Below are 10,961 nucleotides of genomic sequence, written 5' to 3' on the forward strand. Positions count from 1 at the left end.
CTTATGATAAGAGATCTATTGAAGTCAGCTTTGAACCAGCAGACAAGATGTGGTTGTATAATCCCAGGAAGGAAGTCTCCTAAGTTGTCTTCTCCATGGGAAGGCCCAAATGACATAGTGAATCGTCTCTCAGACGTGACGTTCTGGATAAAATGTGGTCGGCGAGGTAAGCCAAAGGTGGTGCATGCCAACAGGCTTTGGCATTATCACGGTCCAGGACATTTCAGTTGGGACGAAGTGAACAACAGAACAAATGACGCTGCTGAAGATGTGTCACCTGAAAAAGCCATTGCCGAAGAAGAAACTCTACTCAGTTTTGAGAAGGGAAACAGTGAAGCCCTTGATGAAGTTACTACCACTGATGTGACTGTTACCGATGATAGGACATTTCCTGATGAAGCAGATGAACCCCACATGAAGCAGAAGCCAACGAGACGGAGACCAGTACGGAAGAAGATACGTCCCGTAAAATTAAGAGACTTTGTTGAATTGTAATTTTGTGTTTGTAAGTTCTGTACATTTAATTAAGTTATTGTTAATTGTTTATTGGTTTAATGTAAGTGGCTATTGTTCGGGACGAACAATACTAAGGAAGGGGCAGTGTTATGACAGCGGAGGTCACGTGACGCTAGTAACAAGCCACGCACTTCTAGAACGTTCATGAAGCGTCGGGAGACTACTAGATATGGGGTAGTCTTGTATATATAAGACCGGCCAAGAAGCGACGGGAACAATGTGTAATTGAACTGCGGACAGAGAGAGAGTGTTGTTGAGTCGAGCACATGAGCATATAAATTCACTGTATTAAGTATATGCTCTTAAACTCTTCATATAAGAAGCATATAAATTCACTGTATTATGTATATGCTCTTAAACTATCTGCATATAAGAAGCATATAAATTCACTGTATTACGTATATGCTCTTAAAGTGTCTTCATAACAACATTAATTAAAAGAAATACAAACAATTATAACTTTAAAGATTAAACTATTAAGTGTCAAAAGTCCAGAATCGATGAGTAATATACCAAGTTCTCTGTTTCAAATGGGCCGGATGTAACCAGGAGTTAACATGCCGGACTGTGAATCCACGGGTCCATGATTCGCATTCCATTGCCGCATAACCGCGCCTTTCACTTTGGGCCTGTGAGCGTGACTGTTAAATCCTATCAGAGTAGCCCCAAGAGTTGGCGGTGGGTGCTGTTGATTAAATGATTTTTCCTCTAGTCTACGTGTTACAATTTAGGGATGGCCATGTTTAAAATCCTCTAACAACCAACTGTTTCAGGTCTGAACAAATAAAAGTCAAGGGAAAACAGGTTAATAATAATATAAATTTTATTCTGACTTTTGGCACACTCTGTAGAAATATAAAGACAAAAACGTGTTTTCGATCTGGGTTAACAGTCTTCTCCCATTAATAACGTGTAAAAAAAAATGTGTTTTCGATCTGGTTTAACAGTCTTCTCTCATTAAAACGTGTAAAAAATGTGTTTTCGATCTGGGTTAACAGTCTTCTCCCATTAATAACGTGTAAAAAAAAAATTTTGCTACCTCGTGAAACTGAGTTCACAATATTCACTATAAGTTTATGGGTATGGGGAAAAAAACAGTGGTATAAGAGTGAAATATATTTTAACGCAAAATAATTACGGACAGCACTTTACCTACAGTTAAAAAAAGGAAGATTAATTTTCAGGTCGTCTTAACAAACAGACTCAAACCTTTCCCGTTATATAGATCTTGGCAAATTGCTGTACCGCCCAATTATTTGCATTTAATAAAACTGGATCTCGGAATTTCACACAAACAAGTGCAAGTAGTCTGATCAAACTGGTATGAGTACAGAAACGGTTCTAATCACTTTAATTTTAGAATAATATGGTAGACTGAGATTTTTCTTCTATACCTATTAAAACGGTAAAAACCAACCGTAGAAAAACGTTGCTTAAGGGCAGTAACTGACTCAGGAGTTTTTGCAAAGACATTTGCTGTCCTTTAAACAACACCCAACAACCCATTTTACTGCCTAACGTTTCACTGAGACGAAACGTAACCTCTTCCGCTTATCTATAGAAAAATATTTTCGAACATTTTTATCTCTTCATTTTTTTAGTCATGTAGGAATTGATAGAACAAATTGGAGTTCCGAAGGATCACACTACGTGTCTCTCTCTAAGCCTACCCATCGAACACGTAATTGCATTCGAAATTCCAACCGTTTTTCGTTGTTATCTCACAAACTAAGTGTGATTTAACTTTGGAAAACTTTAATTTATCGTTCAGTAATTTCAAGATCAGAATCCGTTTCTTGTGTTCAGCATTTTTGACATTTCAAGATTTATACTATAATATATATAGGTCGCATAAATCATGTAACATCTGAGGTAAATTAACAAAAATACCAGTGCATGTTTTATATTTACTTATTAAAGCACACGTGTTTGGTGTTATAACAACTTATACAACTCATTTGTATTCATGCAATGTTTTTTTTGTTTCTAGTTGCCAGAAGGGGCGGAACTGACATTTTCCGAGCTCCGCCAGATGGCAGCACGCCAGCAACAACAAATTGAAGCTCAACAACAATTCTTAGTGGCCAAGGAACAACGCCTAAAATTTTTGAAACAGCAAGAAGTAAAACACTACCGGGGGGCACAAACTACAGAACGAACTAGGCTGCTACATTTACGAGAAAAGGTGGAAGGTCAAGAGCAGAAACTTCGTCGATTGAGGGCGCTGCGAAACCATATGGACCAACATCGAGTGAATAATAGTAACCTAGGTAATGTTTTGTTGATTTTTTAAAGTTATAATACTAATAATACTGGATGTTCTTAACCATAACTCTGAGATTTCAATTAACTTACTTTATATGTAATTCGTAGACGTATGAGTTTTCTAAAAAATCCTTTGTTACATATGTTTGGTATAGTTTTATAAATTAATCATATCTACTAACAGAAAACTTTTGGTGTATATTACTGTTATAAATATATAACTTAGCTGAAGCCCCTTGAAAAACCTTCCTTAGTTTCTTATAGTTTCTAATATTATTATATTTTTTTTGTCTAGTTGAACTAAATTTTAGACGATGTTTTCAGATATTACACTGGCAAATCTCATATGTGAAAATTTCGAGTTAACATGGAACTCAATGGTTCGATGTGGCTAGTGCCAAGTCCAACAAACACCTTATTTTCGTGAAAAAATCTTAGTATGGTTTGTAGCTAGTTTATCTAGCACTCTCAATCCACTTTCACAACAGTAACCACTCGCTCTTTTCCGGTTTTAATCCTATTTATCCTCCCTTCTAGTGTAACTAAATGTATACGTCAGATTTTATTCCAGTCTTTGAAGATCAAGTTTAATATCATGCCACTTTCTGTATGAACTTGCATGGTTTACAACCTTTAAATGTCAAGCCATTTTCTGTGTCTCTTATCTTTTTTATTTGCTTTTTAGAATTTAAAAGCGTACATGAAATACGTGGTCTTCCTAAAGACTTAAAAAACAGTACATTTCTTGATTATATTTTGAATACACTTGTAACAGAGTCGTTTCATATAATTGTCTCGCTGACCAGAATATCTGAATTCATCTAAGAATCTCTTTGTTTGTTAAATTTCGCGCAAATCTACTTTAGGACTATCTCTGCTATCTGTCTCTAATTTAGAAGTGATAGAGTAGAGGGAAGACAGCTAGTTAACACTGCCCACTGCCAACTCTTGGGCTACTCTTTTAAGTAAAGAAACAGCAGATACATATAGTAATAATGACCATTATGTAGTGTGAATAAGGTGGCATTTTGACATCTTCAGGAGGCATATATGATTCAAAGGTCAAGTTCACAGTAGGTACATGTGATAATGTTCCAGATTATAGTGAAGGTCACGATAAGAATACACATCGTGTCCTTCGTTATTGTTTGGATCATTAAAGTCTCAAACTAGTTTTAATATTGTTGAATCCAGTGGAGTACCTCTATGAAAATAATGAAAGAAAGAAATTGTTCAGGATTCGACCGGATTAATTTCAACTCTGTCCAGGCCAGGGGAGTACTTGTGTGAAAATATTGAAATACTATCATCCGTTATATTATCAACCGTGGAACTTCTGAGTGTAAAAGAGAAGAACGATCTTGATGAATTTTTTATCACTTTATTTTTCAACATGAGCGATTTTTTAATTTTTACGGTGTTGCGTGACCTAGTAGTTAGCATACTAGGACTATGAATCCGAGGGTTCATGGTTCGTGGGTGTAAAACTGTTTGGCAATGAGTTCGTAATAAGTCAAGTCCCACTACTACGTCGTAGAAGAGATGCCCAAGAATTGACGGTGGGTGTTATTAACTAGCTACCTTCTCTCAAGTCCATCCGTTCAAAATCAGGGACGGTTATGCGCAGACAACCCTTTGAGTAAAAATTATAAGATAAAGCAAAATTATCATTCATTTGTATTTATCTTCTCAAAAACATCGTTGCTGCCTTTCTCTAAACTGAGCACATCTCCAAAGACAATATAAATCAATAGAGACTGAGGGTTTTTACTACGGTAGTTGAATCAATTTTAAGCACAAGTGTTCAGAGTAGTAAACATATTTTCCTCAGTTAGCATTCTCGGGAATCTCATTCCCCACTTCTTACTTCTTATTCTTGCACTGAAGCGCACTCTCGAAAATCAACAATATGACAATAACTCAGTCTGTAAAAGAATATGAAGAACTCTTTCCGCTACCCACTGTAGCAGAGGAGTAAGTAATATTTTCATATTTACACGAAAACGTACAGTACGTCAAAAACAATGAACACATTTTCTTTCCAGTGAAAATATCATAAAGAAAATTAAATCTACACTCGAATATACTGCACTAAACCTATGGCATGCTAGTAAACTACGACTAAAGCTACAACACACGAGTAGAGACTAGTACTTAAAACAATAACACTGGTAGACTACAACTAAAGCTATAACACACGAGTAGAGACTAGCACTTAAAACAATAACACTGGTAGACTACAACTAAAGCTACAACACACGAGTAGAGACTAGCACTTAAAACAATAACACTAGTAGACTACAACTAAAGCTATACCACACGATTAGAGACTAGCATCTAAAACAATAACACTACATCAAAAGCTGTAACACACGAGTAGTGACTAGCATTTAAGACAATAACTATAGTAGCTATACCACGAGTAGAAACTAGCATCTAAAACAATAACATTGGTAAGTTAAACCTAAACTGTAATACACGAATAGAGGTTTAATACCACTAAAAGTATAACACACGAGAAGAAACTATCATCTAACACAATAACAGACAATATCTATATCTATAACACAAGGGTAGAAACTAACATCTAAAACAATAACATTAGTTAGCTAAATCTAAACTGCAATACAAGAATACAGACAAGCATGTAAAAAGAACACTAGTAGACTACGTCTAAAGTTATAGCACACAGGTAAAGGCTAGCATTTAAAGCAATAACACTAGTAGACTACAAATCAAGCTATAATACACGAGTGGAGACTAACATCTAAAACACTAACACTAATTTACAACATCTAAAGCTAGAAAACACAAGTAGAGACTAGCATCTAAAACGATGACACTAGTAGACTACAACTAAAACTATAACACAAGAGTAGAGACTAGCATCTAAAACGATGACACTAGTAGACTACAACTAAAACTATAACACAAGAGTAGAGACTAGCATCTAAAACGATGACACTAGCAGACTACAACTCAACCTATAGCACAAGAGTAGAGACTAGCATCTAAAACGATGACACTAGTAGACTACAACTAAAACTATAACACAAGAGTAGAGACTAGCATCTAAAACGATGACACTACCAGACTACAACTCAACCTATAGCACAAGAGTAGAGACTAGCATCTAAAACGATGACACTACCAGACTACAACTCAACCTATAGCACAAGAGTAGAGACTAGCATCTAAAACTGTAACACGTTTACACAACAACTCAAGCTATAACACACGAGTAGACACTAGCATCTAAAACAATAACATTAGTAAGCTAAATCTAAGCTGTAATACACGAATAGAGACTAACACTAATGGACTACAGATAAAGCTATAAAACACGAGTACAGAATGACATCTAAAACAATAGCACATGTTTAATACAATTTAAGGTATAACACCCGAGAAGAAACTATTATCTAAAACAATAACAGACAACATCTAAATATATAACACAAGAGTAGAAACTAGCATCTAAAACAATAAGATTAGTTAGCTAAATCTAAGCTGCAATACAAGATATATCAAGCATATATACAGTCAAGAATATAGTCAACACTAGTAGACTATAACTAAAGCAATAACACACGAATAGAGACTATTATCGAAAACAATAACACTAGTAGACTTCAAATCAAGCTATAACACACGAGTACAGAATAGCATCTAAAACAATAACACTAGTAGACTACATCTAAACCTATAACTACAGCTAATGCTATTACACACGAGTAGAGACTAGCATGTAAAACAATAACATTAGTAGACTACATCTAAAGCTATAGCCCACGAGTAGAGACTACTATGTAAAATAGAAACACTAGTAAACTACATCTAAAGCTATAACACACGAATAAAGACTAGCGTCTAAAGCAATAACAAGTAGAGTACAACTAAAGCTGTAGCACACGAGTACAGACTAGCATCTAAAACAATAACAGTAGTAGACTACATCTAAAGCTATAAAACACAAGTAGAGACTATCATCTAAAACTCTAACCATTTATAGCTATAGCACACGAGTAAAATTAGCGTTTAAAACAATACCACTAATGGACTACAGCTAAACCTATAACATAGGAGTAGAGACTAGCATTTAAAACAATAACACTAATAGACTACAACTCAGGCTATAACACATGAGTAAAGACTAACATATGAAACAATAACACTAGCAGACCGCAAATAAAGCTATAACACAGGAGTAGAGACTGCCATCTAAAACAGTAACACTAGTAGACTACATCTATAGCTATAACACACGAATAAAGATTAGCATATAAAACAATAACATTAGTAGGCTAAATCTAAGCTATACTACAAGAATAAAGACTAGCATCTAGACTACAACTAAAGCTATAACACACGAGTAAAAACGAGCATCTAAATCAATAACATTTGTAAGTTAAATCTAAGCTGTAATACACGAATAGAGACTATCATATAAGACAATAACATCAGTGGACTACGGCAAAAGCTATAACACTCGAGTAGAGAATAGAATTTAAAATAATACACTAACAGACTACATCTAAAGTTATAACACACAAGTATAAACTAGCATACCGAACATTAATAATAATAAACTACATCTAAAGCAATAACACACGAGTAGAAACTGGCATATAAAATAATAATACTAGTGGACTACAGTTAATGCTATTACACACGAGTAGAGACTAGCATGTAAGACAATAACATTAGTAGACTACATCTAAAGCTATAGCCCACGAGTAGAGACTACTATTAAACAGAAACACTAGTAAACTACATCTAAAGCTATAACACACGAATAAAGACTAGCGTTTAAAGCAATAACAAGTAGAGTACAACTAAAGCTGTAGCACACGAGTACAGACTAGCATCTAAAACAATAACACTAGTAGACTACATGTAAACCTATAACACCCGAATAGAAACTAGGATCTAAAACAATAACATTAGTAAGCTAAATCTAAGCTCTAATACAACAATATTAGACTACATCTAAAGCTATAACACACAAGTAGAGGCTACATTTAAAAATAACATAATTAGACTACAACTAAAACTATAACACACGAGTAGAGACTAGCGTCTAAAACAATGACACTAGCAGACTACAACTCCACCCCTAACACAAGAGTAGAGACTAGCATCTAAAACATTAACACTATTAGACTACACCTAAAGCTTTAACACACGAGTAGAGACTTGCATCTAAAACAATAACATTAGTAAGCTAAATCTAAGCTGTAATACACGAATAGAGACTAGCATATAAAACAATAACACTATTAGACTACACCTAAAGCTTTAACACACGAGTAGAGACTTGCATCTAGAACAATAGCACTTGTAGACTACAATTAAAGCTATAACACACGAGAAGAAGGTAGCATCTAAAACAATAACACTAATAGACAACGTCTAAAACTATAACACACGAGTAGAGTCTATCATCTAAAACAATAACACTAGTGGACGATTCCTAAAGCTATAACACACGAGTAGTGACTAGCATTTAAGACAATAACTATAGTAGCCAACAACAAAAGCAATAACACACGAGTAGAAACTAGCATCTAAAACAATAACATTGGTAAGTTAAACCTAAGCTGTAATACACGAATAGAGATTAGCATCTAAAACAATGGCACATGTAGACTACAACTGGAGCTATAACACACGAGTAGAAACTATGATGGAAAACAACAACACAAGTGGACGATAGCTGAAGCTATAACACAAGAGTATACCAGCGTATACTAACATTTGAAGCTGTAACACTAGAGTAAACTACATATAAAGATCACTCTATAGTAGTCTAACATCTAACGTTGAGTACACTATCATTTGAAGCTTTAATACTGGCATCTGCTGACATCTAAAGCTGTAATACTGTTGTATGGTAGTATCTAAAGCTGTAATACTAAAATAGAGTTCTTATAAATATGATGCTGTAATAGGCTAACATATAAAGCTATAACACAGAGTACATTAACATCGAAATCTGTAATACTTGAGCAGGCTAACATCTAAATCTACAGTACTGGAGTACCATAACATCTAAAGCTGTAATACTAGTGTAGACTTACATCTAAAACTGTAACACTAAAGTAGACTAGCATCTAAAGATGGAGTACTGGCGTTTACTAACATTCAAAGTTATAACTCTGGAGTAGACTAACATCTAAAGTGATGACACTGAAGTAGAATGAATTTTATTTCATAATACAGTATCAAACTACACCTGAAGCTATAACGCTGAAGTATACTAACATTTATAACTATAACTCTCTAGTACTCTAACATCTAAAGCTATAACTCTTTATTAGCCTAGCATCTAAAGTTATAACTCTCTGTATAATAACACCTAAAGCTATAATACTAGTAGTTTAACGTCTATAGCTATAACTCTCTAGTTAGTCTGATGTCTAAAGCTATAACTTACTTGTAGAATAACGTCTAAAGGTATAATTCTGTAGCATTTTAACGCCTAAATCTATAACTCTCTAGTAGAATTTCATCTAAAGCTATAACTCTCTAGTTGACTAACATCTAAAACATTAACACTAAGATCTAAGCTATAACAGTGGAGTAGACTAACATGTAAAGCTGTAAAACTAGAGTAAACTACATATAACGATCACGTTTATCGGGTTTTGTATGGCCGGATTCTTTGCAGTAGGTGTCTGTGACTTGTTAGTGATAAATGTCAACTATAAACAAACGGCAACACAGTCCGCTTGTTATAAAATGATATATTAAAAGCAAATCAATTGCATATACAAATGTTCTTTACACTGTTGGTTACCACAGTTGTATCCAGAGCTTGAAATAATTGTATTTTTTGTCAAAGTCCATACAGGTTGGTTCGGTTATTTTAGAACACAATTGACAAAACGAATTATTCTTCTCTACTCTGTTATTACAATACAGATTGTGATAATTTCACTTTAAAAATTGCCACTAAACACGCTTTGTCGCTAAACTCAAGATCACGCAGTCTAGAACTAATACTCAACAATGATTTTACAGTGCGTATTTATACCACGACAGAAGTCTAGAACATTCCACGCAGTAATAGATATTCTAATGCAATAATACTCAATTAAACCAAAGAGAAACTTAGAAAGTTCTGGCAACATGACGCAATAATCTCACTACTGTAAACAATCGCTAATTCATAACAATTGAACTACACAACATATAATTCGTAAACAGTTACGTTAACTAACTTACCATAAAATATCGCTTCTAGAAATAACTAAATATAAACTAGTTGTCTATATAAACTATGTAAAAGCAGCTAGTTAACAGCATCTATCGCCAAATTTTTGGTTACACATGTCTGTAAAAATAGTAGAGTTTGACTGTCACTCTTTTAGCGCATCCATGGCACCAAATTGCAGAACTCATTTTTTTGTTTCGGAAACGGGACGCTGACCATGAATTCTAAAAATCACAGTTCTTAGGATGTCACTTTCCTGGGTTATAAGAAAATAATAGTTGGTGTAAAAATGTTCAAAAGGAAAAAAATTGTTGCTTTAAAATCGTGAAATTCTTTTCATTTTCTCTGATGTGATGGTGAGATTTACATCCTTTAAATCATATGTAATCGAAGATTCATTTCACATACACAGTCTATTGAGATAAATTCAAGTCTACTAAATTAACATTCTTCAACACTATTATTCTTGTCATATAATAAATACATCGTGCTGTTAAAGTAACCCATTATAGTTTTCCAAAAACAACAGCGTTACAAACTTTTCTGTTCTTTGGTGTAGTCAGAAGGTGTGTGACGGTCAAAACGCTTCCTTGATTACAGTAGTCATCTTAACAGAAGACTCCGCCACACAAAGTAAACTACGTTTGCATCAAGACGTAAGCCCTTTCACGTAAACCAGCCATGCAGAAATGCCAGTATGTATAAACTCAGAAAATAGATAAGGAAGCATGCGAGCATGCATGAATTGGATATATTTACATGATGTTTAAAGAAGCGCGGTATTATTTTTTAATAATTAACTAGCACATACATGTATGTTCCTCCGTTATAGCAGAAGTATCATCGGTTTGGTTGGCAGATGAAAAAAAAAATAGTTATAAACTATATAAAGGTTTGAAGAAACGCACAGAGAAAGAACTTAGTAAGTAAGGTATTCACAACTGCTGACTATCTGACAAAGGTT

At 34.4% G+C, this 10,961-nt stretch overlaps 1 protein-coding gene across 1 annotated transcript in view; it reads left to right on the forward strand.

The window, feature by feature from the left end:
* LOC106471092 (apoptosis-stimulating of p53 protein 1-like) overlaps positions 1-10,961 on the forward strand; it is a gene marked incomplete at its 5' end in the record, with an annotated part of 84,610 nt that overhangs the window by 38,974 nt on the left and 34,675 nt on the right. The window contains one exon of the mRNA XM_013931679.2: positions 2,507-2,786. Within this exon, the coding sequence (XP_013787133.1) occupies positions 2,507-2,786 (280 nt within the window). The remainder of the gene's footprint in view (positions 1-2,506; positions 2,787-10,961) is intronic.

This window comes from Limulus polyphemus, unplaced genomic scaffold (assembly GCF_000517525.1).
Source record: "Limulus polyphemus unplaced genomic scaffold, Limulus_polyphemus-2.1.2 Scaffold4404, whole genome shotgun sequence".
Lineage (NCBI taxonomy): Eukaryota > Metazoa > Arthropoda > Merostomata > Xiphosura > Limulidae > Limulus > Limulus polyphemus.